The 19,269-nt window shown below is 52.3% G+C and overlaps 1 protein-coding gene across 1 annotated transcript in view; it reads right to left on the bottom strand.

The window, feature by feature from the left end:
- ATP10A (ATPase phospholipid transporting 10A (putative)) overlaps positions 1-19,269 on the bottom strand; it is a 178,680-nt gene that overhangs the window by 30,179 nt on the left and 129,232 nt on the right. The window contains 7 exon segments of the mRNA XM_058294818.2: positions 5,749-6,091; positions 6,093-6,299; positions 7,668-7,862; positions 9,637-9,854; positions 13,459-13,711; positions 15,269-15,399; positions 18,697-18,828. Coding sequence (XP_058150801.1) covers positions 5,749-6,091; positions 6,093-6,299; positions 7,668-7,862; positions 9,637-9,854; positions 13,459-13,711; positions 15,269-15,399; positions 18,697-18,828 — 1,479 coding nt within the window.

Raw genomic sequence — 19,269 nt, 5'->3', positions numbered from 1 at the left:
TCAGATTTCTGAAAACAGGCTCTTGGAAAGCTGACTCGTCCTGCTGCCTGGCCCATGTGCACTCTAAGGAGCCGCTGTGGGGTCCAAAGTGGAGCCCTGCCCTCGAGCCGGTATCACCATGAAAGGGCATCCAGACTATTTTCAGACAGACATTTGCAAATTTAGCTCAGCAGGCTTTTGGAGTTACTAGTTCTGCAATGGGAAAACAGAGTCCCTGTCTGCAAACTTCCCTGCAACGCCCTTTCCCACGACTGAACGTGGGCAAGCAGAGCGGGGAGGGAAGTTACTGCCAGCTCAGCCCTCAGCTCAGGAAGCATTTCTGCAGGGCAGACTGACGGTGGGCTGCACCCGAGCTGCTCCTAGGACAGGCTGCAGCCAGTTGGGCAGTGGTGTGTGCGGGGGGCGGCCAGCTGTACCCCGTGCTGGCTCACCCTCCACCTGCAGAGCGTTTGCCGCGCCCACTCTCCAGTGCTCTCTCCAGTGCTCTCCCCAGACGAGAGCCGCACACCTCCCGCCCTCCACGTCAGAGCAAGGAGGGAGGGGTCGCTTGACAGGGAGGCCCAGAGAGCCCATCCCTCCCCCACAAATTCCAGAAGCATGCTTCTGATGGACCCTGGTTTTCAAACTCCCTTTGCCAAATCAAAAGTATATGGGAAGGGGAAGTGGATTTGGCTCAACTGATAAAGCATCTGCCTACCACATGGGAGGTCCAGGGTTCAAACCCCGGGCTTCCTGACCCGTGCGGTGAGCTAGCCCACATGTAGTGCTGGTGCGCGCAAGGAGTGCTGTGCCATGCAGGGGTGTCCCTTGTGTAGGAGTACCCCATGTGCAAGGAGTACGCCCCATAATGAGAGCCACCCCGCACGAAGAAACTGCAGCCTGCCTGGGTGTGGTGCCGCACACATGGAGAGCTGACGCAGCAAGATGATGCAACAAAAAGAAACACAGATTCCCGGTACCCACTGACAAGAATTCAAACGGACACAGAAGAACACACAGCAAATGGACAGAGAGAGCAGACAATGGGGGTGGGGGGAGGGGGAGAGAAATAAATAAAAAATAAATCTTAAAAAAAAGGTATATGGGAGGGACAACCAGCAAGATGGCAGCAGAGTAAGGGGTTCCTAGAGTCAGCTTGTGCTACAGGGCAGTTAGCAAATACCCAGAGCTCTCTGGAGCTAGCTGAAGCACCAGCGTAGGGCCTCCAGGAGGCCAGAAAAGCATCCTGCCACATCCTTGAAGGAATGGAAGGAGGAGACTGCCCATCTGCAGAGAAGACTCATAAGTAGAGGTTCCACGCCCCGGAGGCCGGTGCCCATCCTCCACTGGAGGTGCAAGCCACCTTGGGAGCTGTTCTGCAGCTGAACAGAAAACTGCACTTCCCAAAAATGGAGGAGGAAGAGACGGTTGGGCACCAATTTCAGCTACTGGTGAGTAAATTCAGTGGACTAAAGCATAATTCTGAGAACAGCTAAAGTTTGAGCCTGTCCAAGTCAGAAAGAGGCCGGGGGCTGCCATCTGAATGCCACACCTGGCACGAGGGGAAGTGGGGCAGACTGAAAATCCCAGTGCTGCTGGGGACAGGCTTCTTTCCATCCAGACCAGACTGCAGCTTTAGCCTAGGCCCCAGCCTCACTTCCAGCAGACAGGAAGTACCAGTCTCTCTGGGAAACTACCGGCCAAGCCACGGAGGCTGGTGATTATCCTACTTCTGGCAGCATGAGCCACCCCAGGAGCTGTTCTGTGGCTGGAATTGGAAGCTCCATTTCCCAAAAACAGCGGAGGAAAAGACAGATGGCCACTGATTTTGGCTACTGATTAGTAGACTTGGCTGGCTAAGATATAACCCTAGGAACAGCTGGGGTTTCAATCCACCCAAGTCAGAAAGAGGCCGGTGGCTGCTGTTATGATCCACCCCCAGTCTGAGGGGAAGCTGGGACTGAAAATCACAGTGATGGTAGGAACTGGTTTCTTTCACCCAGATCAGCCTGCAGCCCTAGCCCGTCTTCAGCCCACATCTGGCAGGGAGGAGGCTGGTGGGCCCTGCACCAGCCTATCCAGGTAACTGCAGGTAGCTTTGGCTGCCACACACTGAATAATCAGAAGTCTACCAGGGCAACTGCAGTCATCTTGGACCTGCACTGCATAGATTGCTGCCCACACCTGCAGCTCCATCCCTGTCCTAGGCAGGAGAGAAAGGGATGTGAAGCTTCATCAGTCTCTCTGGGCAACTACCATCTAGGTCTGCACCAACTTGGATTATTCCACACAGCTGTAACTCTGTCCCTACCCCTGGCAAAGGAGAAAGTTGGGAGAAGCTTCATCCGTCCCTGGGGCAATGAGGGCAGCTTGAGCCTCCACAGCTTAGAGCAGCAACTACATCCTTGGCTCCTACTACACAAACAGCAAGGGAGAAAGGGCAGGAAGCTCTAAACTAAAGAGAGAAACTGCACCCAGAATAAATACTCTAGTAAGCCAGATGCCAAGACACCAACAAAAAATTACAATCCATACCAAGAAACAGGAATCTATGGCCCAGTTAAAGGAACAAGATAACCTCCAGATGACATAAAGGAGTTGAGACCACTAATTATAGATGTTCAAACAAATCTCCTTAATAAATTCAATGAGATGGCTAAAGGAACTAAGGATATTAAGAAGACATTGGATGAGCACAAAGAATTTGAAAGCATACATAGAAAAATAGTGGACCTTATGGGAATGAGAGGTGCAATAAATGAAATTAAAAAACCATTGGAATCATATAATAGCAAATTTAAGGAGGCAGAAGAAAGGACTGGTGAGCTTGAAGAAACGGCCTCTGAAGGTCAACATATGAAAGAACAGATGAAGAACAGAAAAAAATTGAACAAGGTCTCAGGAACTAAATGACAGCAAAAAGTGTGCAAACATATATCTCATGGTGTCCCAGAAGGAGAAGAGAAGGGAAAAGGGCCAGAAGGAATATTTGAAGAAATAATGGTAGAAAATTTCCTAACCCTATTGAAGAACATAGATATCCATGTCCAAGAAGCACAACGTACTCCCATCTTAAAAAATCCAAACAGACCAACTCCAAAACACATACTCATCAGAACGTCAAATGTCAAAGACAAAGAGAGACTTCTGAGAGCAGCAAGAGAAAAGCAATGCATAACATATAAGGGACACTCCATAAGATTAAGTGCTGATTTCTCACCAGAAACCATAGAGGCAAGAAGACAGTGGTCTGCTATATTTGAGATACTACAAGAGAAAAATTTCCGGCCAAGAATCTTATATCCAGCAAGATTGTCTTTCAGAAATGAGGGTGAGATTAGAATATTCACAGATAAACAGCAACTGAGAGAATTTCTAACTAAGAGACCGGATTTTCAGGAAATGCTAAAGGGTATGCTAGAGCCTGAAAAGAAAAGACAAGGGAGAGAGGCCTCAGGAGAGTCTAGAAATGAAGATTATATCAATAAAAGTGACCAAAAGTGTCGAAAGAGTGGTGAAAATAAAATGATAGATAAAATTCAAATAGGAATAAATTTAACCGACGTAAAGCACTTATATTCAAAAAACTCCAACTCAATGTTAAAAGAAATCACAAAAGGCCTAAATAACTGGAAGAACATTCCATGCTCATGGATTGTAAGAGTAAATTTCATAAAGATGTCAATTCTACTCAAATTGATATACAGATTCAATGCAATCCTGATAAAATTCCACCAGCATTAAAAAAAAATAACACGATCATCAAATTTATTTGGTACGGTAAGGGCTCCTGAATAGCCAGAAACATCATAAAAAGGAAAAGCGAACCCTCATCTCTAGACTATAAATCATATTACCTAGCTATAGTGGTAAAAACAGCATGGTACTGGCATAAAGACAGACACACAGACCAATGGAACCAAGCTGATGGTTCAGAAACAGATCCTCACATGTATGGTCAAGTGATTTTTGACTAGCCTGTCAAACCCACACTGCTTGGGCAGAACAATCCATTTAACAAATGGTGCTGAAAGAACTGGATATCCGTAGCCAAAAGAAGGAAAGAGGAGCCTTTTCTCACACTTTATCTAAAAATTAACTCAAAATGGATCAAAAACCTAAATATAAAAGCAAGAACCATAAAGCTTCTAGAAGAAATTATTGGAAAATATCTTCAAGACCTAGTGGTAGGTGGTGGATTCTTAAAAGAGATAAGAGAAGGACTGAGTGGACTACTGATGTTTAATGTATGTAGAAGTTTTAATTAGCATTACTGTAAAAGTGTGGAAATTGTATAGAGTGGATGGTAACACACAGTGAGTAACAGCTAGTTTACAAATGGGGATTTGGCTGAAAATGGTAGTCTAGGGATGTAAATGCCAATTGACAGAGAGCTAGAGAATAATCTAGGGATGATCAGCACAGTAAACCAAGAGGTGGAGGAGAATTACGGTTGATGGTACAGATGCAAGAGTGTCCTTTGTGAGCTAGAACAAATGTACATCACTACTGCAGGGTGGTGGGAATATGGAGAAGCACGGGAAAAATACAGCTGGAGTGACCTATGGACTGTGGTTAGCAGTAATAATGTAATTTGCTTGCATCTATGCCAAAGATGTACTGTGCTGATAATGGGGCAGTATGGAGAATGTGTGTCAAATGTACACTACGGACATGGTAATAATCGGATGATATTATTTTATCTGTAACAAATGTTCCACCACAGTGTGGTGTGTTGACAGATGGATATTGTTTGGGAATTCTACACATGTGCATGATTGTTTTATAAATTTACAACTTCTGTCATAAAAATATATTTAAAAAATAATAATAGGGTGGGCTTGGAGAAAAATAAACCAAATGTAAGGTAAGGACTATGATTAGTACTAAGATTTTGACCATATTCTTTCATAATCTGTAACAAATGCCTCACAACAATGCAAGGTGTTGGTGGAGGGTTGATGGATGGGACCCTGTATGTTATACATGTTTGCTTTGTAAGGTCACAACTTTTACTATACACTTACTGTTTATGTATGTTCATATGTAAACGATATAAAGATAATAATAATAGGGTGCGTTGGGGGAAAATACTTTGGTTAGTAGTAATATTTTGACAATGCTCTTTAATCATTAGTTAAAAATGTTTAACAACAACGCAAGGTATGGGTGGTAGGGTGGGTCCGAGAGTCCTATAAGATGCTAGTATGTTTGTTTTGTGTGTTCACAACTATTACATGTACTGTTACGTATGTTTATGGGTGAGTGATACATTTCAATAAACTAAAAAAAAAATAAAAGCACATGGAACCCCAGTCCCTAAGAGACCAATGTGTAGCTGGGACGCAGGTGGGAGAGAGACTGAGAGCCTTGGTTCCTGGTCCGAGAAGTGGGGCCAGGCCTGAGGCTGAGCAGGGCGGCCTGAGGCTGAGCAGGGCGCCCCGACCCCGTGGCTGCCCCCAGGTCCCTGCCACCGTGGGCAGGAGGGACCCTCCAGGACTTCTGGTCTGAAGGCTCTCGGCCTTCTGAGCCGGATGCGGGGCCTCCTCCCCAGTCATTCCAGCGCTGGCGTTCTGGAGCGGGGGTCCCTGGCCAGAAGCCCCTGACTGCGCTCCCGTCCAGACTTTCAAAGGAGGAAGTGGGGATCCAGGGCCCCGGCCAGCTCTCCCACGGACGCGCTTTTCAAAGGGACGGGTAAGGAAACCCCTCGGCTCAATGGGAGAGGGGGGAGAGAGGGGGAGATGGTTTTGGGGGCCCGGGGGGCAGTACCTGCGGAGCAGGGCAGCAGCAGGTCCATGAGCACGGAGTCGGCGCCTTTGGTGTAGACGTTGATCTCATCGGTGAGCGGGTGCCGGATCACCACGGACATGCGCTTGCGGATGGAGTCGAAGCCCAGCGTGTGCAGCAGCTCGAAGGTGAGCCTGCCCAGGTGCGGCAGCTCCACGGCCACCTGGTCGGGCAGCCGGTCCACCAGCGCGCAGCTGTAGGCGCGGGCCGCGTACACCAGCGCCGCCTCGTCGGGGCTCTCGGCCTCGTAGCGCAGCTCGCGCGGCGCGCCGTCGGGGGCCCAGCCGCCCGCGCCCGCGTAGCCGTTGTCGGTGATGGCGGGGGGGCGCGCGGCCCAGCCGCTCCTCCAGCCGCAGCAGCGCGCCGTCGGGGGACAGGGAGGCCAGCAGGCCCGCGCCCGGCTTGTGCGCCGCCTTGCCGGAGGCCAGGCTGCTGACGCTGCCGCAGCCCGCGGCCAGGCGGCTGGGCGTGAACCTCCGCAGGAAGTCCTCGATGGTCTTCACCGGAGACTTGACCTCCAGCCTCACCCGCACCTGCGGGGGTGCGGCCCACTCAGCCGCGGGGCTCCACGGGCCCGGGCTGGGGAGCGCCCGGCCTGCGCGCGGGACCCCGCAGCGCGACCCCGGGGCCCAGACGCCCCGACCAGAGCGCAGAGTCAGGGCGCGCGCCCCAAGGCCTGCTGCGGCCCGCGCGCCCCCACACCCCGACGCCAGCAAGCCCACGCTGCCTGGCTCTTAGGGTAGCCGCCTGTGCCGGCTGCAGCTGTCCCCTCGTGGGCCCTGCTCCTTGGCTCGAGAGGCTCGCACTACCCTTACCCGGCAGAGAAGGGGCAGCCTGGGAGCTGGGTTGGCGGCGGGGGGCCCAGAGAGGTGGCGGCGCTCCAGACCGCGGAGGCCGCCCACTGCGGTCTCAGGGGGGTGATTCCTTGTTCTCTCCCCTCCCCAGAACCCAGGTCAGGTGTGGCCCACTCGCCGCTGCCACCTTGCATCTCAGCCTCATTTGGTGTCTGCAGCATTGTGTGCTCTGCCAGACACGGTTAATCAGAAAGCGAGCCCTCGAAGGAGGGTGGCGCGGGACAGGTCCTGGAGGCGTCAGGCGGCAGGAGCGCAGACCAGAGGACGCAGCCTCCCCGGGCAGCCGGGCCTGTCTGCTCCCCATGCCCGAGGCCAGAGGGGCCGCAGCTGCTGCTGAGTGCACGGGGCAGGCAGGGCGGGCAGTCCCGGGGGATTCCGGCTCCCTTGCTCAGCCCATGTCACTGCCCAAGCCTCCATCCCTGGAAGCGGGTGGGAGGCCGGGCAGGGGCAGGGGGCCTGCAGCACAGGCGGTTTTATCCCTCGGGTGCACAGCTGCAGCTCACCGCTCGCCCCCACCCAGCGTATGGGACCCTCCCACAGACAACCCCGAGGACTTTAAATTTTGGCCACTGCTGCACTCCCCCCACCCCAGATAGCCTCAGCTTGCTCCTCCATCGCTTCCCGGTCAGCGCCAAGCCATCAGCTGTAGATCACCACACTCCCTGGGTGCCACTCTCCACTTTGAGCACGTCCCAGTGACGTCACGGTGCAGAGGCGCAGGCAGAGGGTAGTCGTCTGCACCCGCGCAGCTGGGTTCGGGTCCCAGCGCCCGCACCCGCAGCCCCCCCTCGACCTCCCTCTCTGTGAGTCTGTCCATCCCAGGCTGGCCCATCCTGCTGAAGGCACCTCCTGCCCCTCTTCCGTCCCCTGTGGCCACATCCCGGCCCCAATCCCACCTGCAGCCAGGGTGGGACAGGGAGAAGCCAAGCTCCACCGGGCTCCGTAGGGAGCCCCCGTGCGTGGGTGCCGAGGGCTCTCCTGCAGGAGGCTGGCGTCGTCCCGCCCAGGTGCCCCGGGCAGGCGGCGCGGCCAGGGCCCAGGACTTGCCTTTTGTCGCGGCTGATCGGGGGACGTGACGACCACGGTGTTGCAGATGGTGAGCGCGATGAAGAAGTCGAACACATCGGCGAGCTCGGGCGTGAGGCGGGCCAGCGGGTGCTCCTGGTGCCGCGCGGTCGCCAGGCTCCGGCCGCACTCGCTCACCTTCTCCAGCAGCTTCGGGTCGGGCGTGATGTCCTTCTCCTGGGGGGAAGCAGAGGCCAGGGCATGACTCTGCCCCGGCGCACTTCTCGGGCTTTCTGGGGGAAGCCCCTCCACTGTGCTGTAAGCGGACCCTTGATCTCTCGCACGCGGTGCAACATGCCACTCCATACCCCCAAATTACATCCTTCACACTGCGCGAGAATACGGACAAGTGCACATTCTTATTGTCTACAGTAGCACATAATACGGACAAGTGTACATTCTTATTGTCTACAGTAGCACATACATGTAACTGTATACATGTTACAAAATAACATGTCTGAGAATACATGGTGTTATAGCTTATTCTAAACAAATTGGAGGTCAGCAAATATGGAAAATTTAATAAATCTGTCTCACACCACCCACGGGAAGAACACATCTTTGAAAAACACGTTTCTGCGTTTGCTTCCAATTTTTCTTCTAAAAAGTCAGCCTGCGTGTAATTGAAATATTTAATATCCAGATTGGTTGTGCCAGTCTCCCCAAAACCCTAAACGATTTCAATTGTCCTGTGCCTTTAAAAATTGTTGGAAGACACAATTTTTAACAGCCTCAAAATGGACATACCATAATTTATCTGACCATTCCTTTATCATTGGATCTTTATGTGTTTTCCCCGTTGACGTAAATAACACACGGTCAACTTCTTTGTACGTAAATCTTTGGCTGAACCACTACATTCCTAGGTCAAAGGGCTTGACCATTTTAAACACTTGGCCCATATTGCTACATCGCTGTCAGGAAGACTTCCTGCGCACTGCCCTCCTGTTGAGCGTGAGAACGGGCTCTCCCAGGGACCCGGCCAAGCCACGGGCCAGTCATTCTGATCACCTCTATTTAAACGACAGCTTCTCCGTGGGTTTAGAAGAACATAAAAAAAGGGAGTGAGCAAAAGTGGATTCTCCCCATCTGGTCCTGAAACATTTTACAAGTGGAACGGATATTTCTAGAGGTTGTCACTCACTTCTAGAAACTCCCCTGCCTGACGACAGTGGTCCATAAATGTTTGGGCAGCTGGCCAGGCAAGGAAGAAAGAAGTTTTATTGGGCTTGGGCTCATCTAGTTAAAAAACACTTCTATTTTAGCTGCTGATGGTCGGGAGAGGGAAGAAGAGATATGACGTGGGCACATTTTCAGGACTTGGAGTTGTCCTGGGTGGTGCTGCAGGGACAGATGCTGGATGCCGTGGCCCACTGGGTGGACTGGGGGAGAGTGTAAACTACAATGTAAACCATTATCCATGTGGTGCAGCAGTGCTCCAAGACGTGTTCACCACACGCAATGGATGTGCCACGATGATGAAAGAGGTTGTTGATGTGGGAGGAGTGGGGTGAGGGGGTGGGGGGTATATGGGGACCTCATATTTTTTTAATGTAACATTTAAAAGAAAATAAAGAAGAAAAACAACAACAACAACACTTCCTTGGTTTGCCTTTGCTTGTCCCCAGCCGTCGCCCTGTTCTGATGTGTCCTTCACTGAGTTCAGCAGAGCAGGTCTCCTGTCAGTCATCCTGGGCAGCCTGCCCGGCCCTCAGCCCCTTAGAAGCCACTGTCCAGCGGCAGAGCCACTGGGCTGGATGAAGGTATTGGCCAGAAAGCTCTGCGAACTGAGCTGCAAGCAGCAAGTCAACCCACCCAGGAACATCTTCATTTACTGTTCACTAGACACTTTTAGAGGACAAGGGATACTACGAGGCTGGGAAAGAAGGGTGGTAGCGCCCCTCTCCCCACCCATGGCGAGGCCCCCCGCTGTCCTCCACGCGGCACTCACCATGGGGCTGCTGAAGGCCGTGTGCCTGGAGAGCATGCTGGCCCTCTTGGCCTCAGCACGGCTGCCTGTGCGCCGGTGGGACTTGACGCTCTGGCTCCTGTACACGACGCGGACGCCCTGGTGGCTGCCGATGCTGCCGCGCTGGGACAGGGTGGCCCCCCTGGGGGCCACCTCTTCCTCCTCCGAGTCTGCCTCCTGGTACATGGCCAGACGCCGGGCTGTGGGGAGCAGGGCACGGGTCAGACGCCATGCAGGGGGTCAGGGGTCAGGGGTCAGGCGCCGTGTAGGGGCCCAGCAGAGGGCGAGCTCACGTTCCCGGGGGCCTCCTCTTGGGGGACCCCAACTCTGCAGTCCCTGTTCTGAGTCTCGGGAGGGTTCCCGTCCAGCAGGGGAGGGGCAGTGTTCCCATTTACCTGCGCCCCCCAGCACCCCACTTCACAGATGCGGAGGCGACCCTTGGTGAGGTCATGAGTCACAGGGTCAGGGGGCAGAGGGGCTCCCCGGCCCCGGGGCTGCTCCGTCCGTTAGGCCGCACCTCCTGCCCCGCCGCACCAAAAAGGGTGGGTGCGGGCAAAGACGGGTCCACGCACCGTCCCTCCTGTCCAGGACGATGGGGACAGGCCAGCACCCTCCGCTGCACCCCCATGTCCCGGGCCGCCTGGCTCACTGGGCCCCGCCGCACCCCCTATCTGGGCACCGAGGAATGATGGTTCTCAGCCTCCACGCAGGCGGGGCAGGCACCCCCCACGCAGACGGGGTGCCAGGAGCAGGAGGCCCTGCAGCCTCCCCCACCGAGGTCACGCTGTGCCCACTCGGGGCCGGCTGTGGACCCAGCGGGCAAAGCTCCGTCGAGGGGGGCTGTACCCCAATGCTAGCTGGGGGCCCTTCAACGTTGGACCCTCCAAGATCACAAAGAGAGGTGACTGGGTGCGGATGCTCACAAGTGGGGGGCTCTGACAAGTTGTTCTGGCTTTGCCCAAATTAAGACAACCTGTGTCATCAACCAGTGTCATGAGGACACTGCTCCTGGGCACTGCCTGTCCAGATAAACGTTCACGAAGCGCTGGGGTATGGTCTGAGCGGTAGCCGCAGCCCCCTGGAAGACATGCTAAAGCTGCCTGGGAAGCCACACCGGCGTCCGTGGCCGAGGGCCAGACATGGGGCAGCCGCGCAGAAGGCACAGGGAGGGGGCTCAGTGCCGTGACGCTGGCCTGTCACGCAGACCGGGCTTCTGCGGCCCTACTGTGTGCAGGCCAGGCCTTCTGTTCATCTCTCTTTTTTTTAATATTATTATTTTTTTATTTGTTCCCCTCCCTCATTGCGGCTTGCTTGTTGTTTGCTTTCTGTGTCCATTCTCTGTGTGCTCTTCAGTTTGTTTTTTTTGCTTGTCTCCCTTTTTGTTGCGTCACCTTGCTGAGTCGGCTCTCTGCAGCGTGCGGGCGAGCCTGCCCCAGGACGCAAACCCAGGGCCTCCCCTATGGTAGACGGTAGCCCAGTCCACTGAGCCACAGCCACTTCCCCCGTTCATCTCCTCTTAATGCACATTTCTTTAGGGACACGGCGGGGATGCCACCAGCCCACGGCCAGAAAGCTGGGCACTGGCTACTGCAGGCCTCCGGCTGGGGGAGCCTTGCACCCCAGGAGCGGCCACGACTGCACCCACCGGCTCCTGGATGGCGAGGAGGAAGGAAACGTTGCCTTGGCCCCCGCACCTCCGCATTCGGCCGCCAGCCCCCGGGAGCACCTCTGCCAGCTCCACCGTCTCCCGCGGGGCGCGCCCAGGCCTGCTGTGGGTTGTGGGTGGCCCGAGGGACACACCCCTGTTCTGACTTCAGAGTGAACGCAGCCACGGCGCAGACCCCAGGGCACGAGGCGGGTGCTGGGCGGGCGCAGCCAGCAGCTCCCATTCGCCCAAGGGATGCAGCCCCCGGGACCTCGATTCGCCCAAGGGGCACAGACCCCCGGGACCCGCAGTGGTGAGCGGGGCCTGCGCGGCGCCAGGCCCGGCGGAGTGCCGTGAGGGTCTTGGCCTCACGGATGAAGGCGTCAGCCCGGCAGCTGCTGATGAGGACGCTGCATTACAGCCGCCTGGACGCGCAGTGCGCAGGCTCAGCCAAACGGCTTTCCTGGGTCTTCTGGAAGGATGGGGCTCCCGGCCCACATCAGCGCTCTTGACGACTGTCAGGCATTTCTGTGCTCCTGGCTGGGACCCTGCCCGTGAGCGCCGGGCCCCGACTTCCCAGGCGGCTGCGGGTCTGCCTGCCCGGGCGCCAACTCCTGCAGAGCTGGGCTGAGGGCCGCTCTCAAGGGTGCACAGTGTCCTGTCCTGGCCCAAACCGGCTGTTAGGGACTTACGGAGGGGGAGAGAGGAAGAGGAGGGGGCAAGGGGGGGGGAGGGGGAAGGGGACAAGGGGGAGGGCGGTTTATTTTGCATGCCAAGTAAGACATTAAACAAAATAAACAAAATGGGTGCATTCCCATGCTTTCTGCTTAATACGATTGCTTTAAATTTATATGGAAGATGTTAGTGGATACCTTGATAATTACTGGGTTTTTTTTAAAGATCCATTTCCATCTATTTCTCTCCCCTCCCCCCCAGCCCCAGTTGTCTGCTCTCTGTGTCCACTTGCTCCTCCATGTCCGCTCCCATTCCTGTCAGCGGCACCTGGAATCTGTGTCTCTTTTTGTTGCGTCATCTTGTTGTGTCAGCTCTCCGTGTGTGCGGCGCCATTCCTGGGCAGGCTGCACTTTCTTTGGCACTGGGTGGCTCTCCTTACGGGGCACACTCCTTGCGTGTGGGGCTCCCCTACTCGGGGACACCCCTGCGTGGCAGGGCACTCCTTGTGCGCATCAGCACTGCGCATGGGCCAGCTCCACACCTGGGGTTTGAACCGTGGACCTCCCATGTGTAGGCGGATGCCTTATCCATTGGGTCAAGTTCACTTCCCCAATTACTGGTTTTATGAAACACAAATATCTCATGTTTTCAGGGGTCCTCCACGCCAAATCCCTTGAAAGATGAGCTTTCTGTTAATCCTACATTGTGACCCCATCCCCCTGTGTACTTGTGCTCTGTCCTGGAGTGGGCTCTTGGATGCTGTCATAGGAGGGAAGGACCCCCTGGGCTGCCGTGCTGGAAGGGGCACGGCCCTGGGATCACGGGGTACGCTTGGGTGTGGGCTGGTGAGGTTGGGTGTGGGCTGGTGAGGCTGGGGGCTCCCGCGCACTCAGCGAAGGGGGAGGTGGCAGGAGCGGGGAGGAGACGTGGAAGAGGGACCATGCGTCCTGCCCCCAAAAACCCTGCCCCGAGAGCGATTCGCTTCTATGCATCCTACACACGCGCCCCGATAGGCAGAGAGAGGCGGTTCGTTTGTGTCCAGCCTTCATGGACACTGGGCAGAGGAAAAGAATGCAGCATGGCATGAATTCCACAACGCCCTGGGGAGAAATTTCGGCTGAGGACAAAAAGACAGAAAGGTGACAACAGACAGATCCCTGTGCCTCCTGATGTGGCATGGAAAGCAACTGGGCACATCACAAGTGAGCTGCTCAAGGCTCAAAGCTGCTTTGCTGCCACACGCGTTGGCAGGAAACGTGCGCTTCCGTGTAGACAGCTGCCAGAACACTGAGGCGCGGCCGTGAGTGTGTGCTGTCGGCAGTGCCAACGCGCCTTCTTCATAACTGGTGCCAGTCTTCAGGCCCCGGAGTTGCTGTGGCATCTGTGCTCTATTCTCCCTCAAAAATCAAAGCCCCGAAGCCCCGCTCGTGGGTGCGCGTGTGCGGGCAGCTCGCCTGCCCGGCCCGCGCCTGCCCCGCACTCACCGTTCGCGTCGTGGGAGTATTCTACCCCAGACACGGTGCACCTGCGGAAAACCATCTTATTCTCGGTCAGGGTGCCCGTCTTGTCTGAGAAGATGTACTGGATCTGCCCCAGGTCTTCCGTGATGTTCAGGGCGCGGCACTGGAGCTGCGAGTCCGTTTCCTCGTCGTACAGCTCGACATCCTGGTTGATGAAGTACACTTGGCACACTTTCACGATTTCGATGGAAACGTACAAGGAAATTGGGATCAAAACCTAGGAGACAAAGCACCCAGGCGGATTATCGGGAGGACGGGGAGCCGTGGCATCAGCCTGATCTATTTAAATAACAAATCACTGCAACCACAAGTAAGAGGGGAGATACTGTACCTTGAAGAGCTTACAGAGGTTGGTTTAGAGTCAGTAGGGAAAGAGTATTAGACTATTGGCAAAGAGGTGGAATTAGGAGAGCCTACGGTGCACCTGCAGGGCGGAAATCCACCAGTGTGCCTGGAGGCAAAGGTTTGGGCAGAAGCTGGCGATTTCGTATTGCTAAGTTGTGCTCGACAGAGGCTAGGAAAGGAAAGAGAGAAAGAAGAGAAAACACAGCACGTCAGTCCACAAGCAAAGGTGGCTCCTGTCCGAGGCCCGCGCCCTCGGGCTTTCCGTGTTCCCCACCCCACGTAAGACAGAAAGGGCAAGTCTTTTCAGATGCTGGTGCTGATCTCGGACAATACAGAACAAGGGGAGAGGGGCTTGAGAAGAATATTCATGTTCATAGGTAATTAAGAAAACCCCTAAGAAAAAAACCATACATATATATTTTTTAGGATGAACAGTATTGACCTGATGTTTAGATGTTTATGGGCTCAGCATCCAGACTAACTGGGTTGTCCTGGTAACTTAAGCCTGTTAACAAAGTCCCTGCAGATAGTACTAACTAAAAGCTTGAACAAGCTTTGCGTGTTCACAAGTGAAAACGCGCATTTGGGCAGTTCATAAAGCTGTTGACGGTGGCACAAAGCCCGGTGATAACAGAGAGTAGAGCTTCCCTCCCAGGCAAAGGCAAAGTAAATAACTCCTTTGTGTTCCAGGGAGGGTGGTGATGACCCTTGACGCCCCTGCTTTGTCCTGCAGAGCTCTGGGAGACCCTTCCTCCTTTATAACTGGCCTTTCTGCACAGATTCTAACTTAGGAATTAGGAGTTGTTGAGTAGCATGTGAATTAATAACACTACTACTAATAAATACAATGACTGCTAAACGCAATGAGGTATCCTGAATTGAATCCTGGAATAGAGAGAGAGCATTCGTGAAAAGTCTAGTGAAATCCAAATGAAGCTGGATTACAATCCAAGTGAAGCAATGGACCACTGTTGCCCTTAGTTTTAACAAGGTACTGTGGTAATGTAAGATGCTAATGTTAGGGGAAACTGAGTGAGAGGCACATGGAATTCTCTGTACTATGCTTTGCAACTTTTCTGCAAATCTAAAATTATTCCAAAATAAAACTTACTTTTTAAAAAAAGTAATTGAATGGAAAAACCACAAAACAAACAAAAACAATGATTAAAACCAAATCCCCAAAGTCATAAGAATCTTAAGAACAACAAAGAAGAATTTAACTTGAAAATCAGCCCAGAAAAGACCCAATAGCTAAATTATGTGGAAAAATAAAATGCCACATTTTAGGCAGATACAACTGTGGTCCTTTCATATGAAGAAATATAGGAAAGGCTTGGCAGAATATGATAACTTCAAGTTATCTTCAGAATAGTATGGAATTATTGTATGGTCTTACAATACAATTGAAATTGTAGCTTAGCACTGTTACCTGCAGAACTATTATCATTGTCAAAAATGAGTAAACTGCAGCTGTGATTGGAGACAAAGAACTGCCATCAGACTCAGGGACGTCAAACAATGCTTTCTTCTCTTGATACCGCTGTACCCACAGTCCATGTCCTACAATAAAGTTCAGAGAGGAATGTCATTCTTCCATTGTAAATCCTGGAAGCCTTCTTGATGCTCAAATGTGGCCACTCTCTAAGCCAAACTCAACATATAAACTTTACTACCTTCCCCACCAGTACGGGACATGACTCCTGGGGATGAGCCTCCCTGGCACTGAGTGATTATTACCAAGTGCCAACTATCAATGCATTTGGAAAAAGACCTTAACCAAAAGGTGGGAAATATTGAATACAAATGAGTTTTTATGAATAAGAGATTTCAAAATAAGTGGGGAGGTCATTCCAAAAGTTATGCTTATGCACATCTCAGGAGGAAATGACCGACCCCACAGTAAATAGTATCTCAAGCAGGGGGGTCCCTGGGGGTTCTAGAGACATCTAGACACTATAGGCAGAGCAGACAACCCTAGGATTTCTGTACCTTGTCAATGGGCCTTACCTAGGAATATATGATAACCTATCCCCACCTGCCCCTGCAATGTATCGGAGTTAGACTCATTTATAATTTTCCTACACATGGTTCTTCTGCATCCTCTATTTGAACGTATAATTAGCACTATGCCCATTTACATACATGTCCCAGAGACTTAAATCTTCTGGCTGTTCATATGCCGGTTGAGCCCTGAATCTCAGCAGAGCTGCAGCCAACATCCAGTCCAGTTCATCGGACTTGCTCAGGACAACTAACAAAAGGATGATGATGATGGACAACGCCCATCTCAAAAAACAGAGAGTATCCACAACTGCAAGCAAGACAGTTTCCTATATCTGCCTCACAGGATCTAAGACCCTCTTTTTTTAAATTAAAAAACAATAATTAAAAATTTTCAATCAACAACAGCTGGAATTTTACTATGGAAAATATTATTAAATAGTGTCATACCAGCAAGATGTGATCAAAGAATATGCAGTCAAAAATGCATAAAAAAGAGGGCGGCAGACTTGGCCCAGTGGTTAGGGCATCTGTCTACCACTTGGGAGGTCCGCCGTTCAAACCCCGGGCCTCCTTGACCCATGTGGAGCTGGCCCATGTGCAGTGCTGATGCGCGCAAGGAGTGCCATGCCATGCAGGGGTGTCCCCCATGCAGGGGTGTCCCCCACGCAGGGGTGTCCCCCACGTAGGGGAGCCCCACGTGCAAGGAGAGCGCCCTGTAAGGAGAGCCGCCCAGCGTGAAAGAAAGTGCAGCCTGCCCAGGAATGGTGCCGCACACACGGAGAGCTGACACAGCAAGATGACGCAACAAAAAGAAACACAGATTCCCATGCCACTGACAACAACAGAAGCGGACAAAGAAGAAGACGATGCAGCAAATAGACACAGAGAACAGACAACCGGGGCGGGGGGGGGTGTTAAGGGGAGAGAAATAAATAAATCTTTAAAAAAAATGCATGAAAAATATTATTAGATGTATCAATCAATGAAGAAAAATAGCAATGTTGGTGCTAGTTGTTAGCTTTTGAAAAGTTAGTAATGTGTTGTGCTTTCTTTTCTCATTCTAAATACTCATTCACATACCAAATTTTCTTTTCATATTTGTATTCCTCTTTTGCAAGAGGGCTGTAAAATTCTAAAACTTCAGGTTCTACAAAATTTGTAGTCCTGCCTTTAAGTATTTTTGTGTATCAAATGAGGCAATCCTCTACTCTGGCAGAAGGCCTGGCACATAGTAGGCATTCATTCATGCATTCTAAGATTCCAAAGAGGCTGGTGATAATAAATACTTCTCATTGTCCCAAGTAGTTTCCTGTTTCTTTTCACTCCCACATCCAATGGGAATGTGGGGAGAGGGGAGGAAAGTGGGGCATGGGCATAAATTCCACCTGGCCCCTCTAACAACCTCCTGCAGTCTACAAAAATAAAAATTAAAAACTAAAAAAAAAGATGAAATCAATTTTAATTTAGGGCCAGTCCTGTAAATAGATGGAACATGATTTCAAAGGCTGTCCCTTTACTCCCTGGGGCTTTCTCCTTCATTCCCAAAAAACTCCCTGCCTCCATGAAGTTGCCAAATAATCCTTGAACAAGGGACAAAAAATGTTTCCTTCCATATCATAAAGCAAATATTAAGATGATAGAACCCACAGATAAAAATCACATATCACTATCTGAATTGCTATTAACAGGAGAGAAAACGAGAGTGCCTAGGAGGCCACTAAATATGTGAAAAAGTACAGGTGTCATGTTTCCCCTGCCCCAACCCCAAGAAGGAAGGCAAAGTAGAGCTTTCTACTTTTGTCAGCTTTACCTTACACTGGCCAGGTGTGCCTCATTATCCCCAACTTAAACATGTCCTAGTCTTGCGAATGAGAACAGAGTTATAAAGAGTATCTTCAAAAATGTTATTAATTAAGATGAGGCCAAACTGGATTAGAGTGGGCCTTTAGTCCACTGACTGGTGTTCTTCTAAGCAGAGGAAATGTGGACACTACCAGAAGAGAGACAACAACACACACATATGCACAGAGAGAGAGAGAGAGCGAGAGTGCCACGTGGCAGAGGCAGACATTGGAAATGGTACGTGTGCTGCCAGATGATGGTGTGAAACTCCAGAGAATTTCCCAACGTGCGTCTCAGCAAACACCAGTCTCGTGAGACACTCAGTGAGAAAGGAAATGCTGAGCAGGCCCTGGACACGGCATCCGTGTCCATTCACTTAGTGTAGCTTCTGAGACGGCCACAGCGATGCACGTCCTTTAATAGAATGGGCCGCACCTGCTCGGTGGTAGAAGCCTCTGTAGGCTTGTGGCCGTGTCTTTCACCACGAGCTCTCGGAGGCCACAGCACTTCCTTCTGGGCAGGCCCTCGTGCCTGATGACAGCTGGGCCAGTGCTGTGGTGAAGGTCACCTATGGGCCCCCCCACCCCGTGAGGCTCTCCTGAGGCCCCCACATGCACCTGCCTAACTGCCGGCCCCTTCTTGGGCTCCAAAGAACATTCCTGCTCTTTTCCTGGGGCTGTAGCAGTAGCAACGTGTGCTTCTCCTGCTACTACTCCTAGTTTGTTACCAGTTCACTAGTACTTCCTCTACTAAAACCCTGACTTCTGGCATATCAGACCATTCTTCCATCCAAGAATTTGCCAATTCAGACAATTTCACGACCGTGCCAAGCCCATTTGACTGGGTGCCTCAGTGTGGTCTGCGCCAACGCCGACTTCCCTGAGCTCGTTCGGTGAAACGGAGCGGGCTTTGGTTTTGGTGTGATCTAAGGGAAGGACAGTCGCCGGCCCTGCCCGGATGTGGCTCAGCTGTGTTCACGTTCAGTTCTGTTCACGAGCCGCAGGGACTTACCCACAGCGGAAAACAGGGCCATGCCGACGAGTATGAGCACACACCAGAGCACGTCGCAGTTCATCTGCCTCTCGAGCCGGCTGCGCTTGTAGCGGGGCCCGTTGTTGTTCAGCAAGGCCTTGGTCTCGTGTCCTGCCGCGGGGAGGGAGGGGTGGGAGAGTGAGAGTCCAGCGGCCACACCGGGGCTCGTGCGGATCCGCAGAGCGAAACCCAAGGCCCTCGTGCGGTAAGCTCAGTAGAAAACACAGGGGTCAGACTGGTGTAAAACGACAGCCTGAAATGACTCTGCAATAGGTAAAACCACGGAGAGATGAATGGAAACAGGCTAACATGCTGGAAAGAACCCTTTGGGGAGAGGTTCTCCCCTGAGATACGGATCTTTTTATTCGCCACTCTAAGATGACTTTCCATTTAGGTAACTAAAACACAAAGGCTCTGGACCTACCTCCATCGTCGACACAAACAAAACACAAAAACGTTTAAAGCAAAAAGGAAGATCAACTAAAAGCAGACTGGGGCATCAAAGCTCAAGTCCTACGGTTTCAGGTCTAGTTAAAGAAGCCACACGTGGAA

Source organism: Dasypus novemcinctus, chromosome 3, assembly GCF_030445035.2.
Source record: "Dasypus novemcinctus isolate mDasNov1 chromosome 3, mDasNov1.1.hap2, whole genome shotgun sequence".
NCBI classification, from domain to species: Eukaryota; Metazoa; Chordata; class Mammalia; order Cingulata; family Dasypodidae; genus Dasypus; species Dasypus novemcinctus.
Note: the sequence above shows the minus strand (reverse complement) of the source record. Positions and strands in the feature narration are given on the sequence as shown.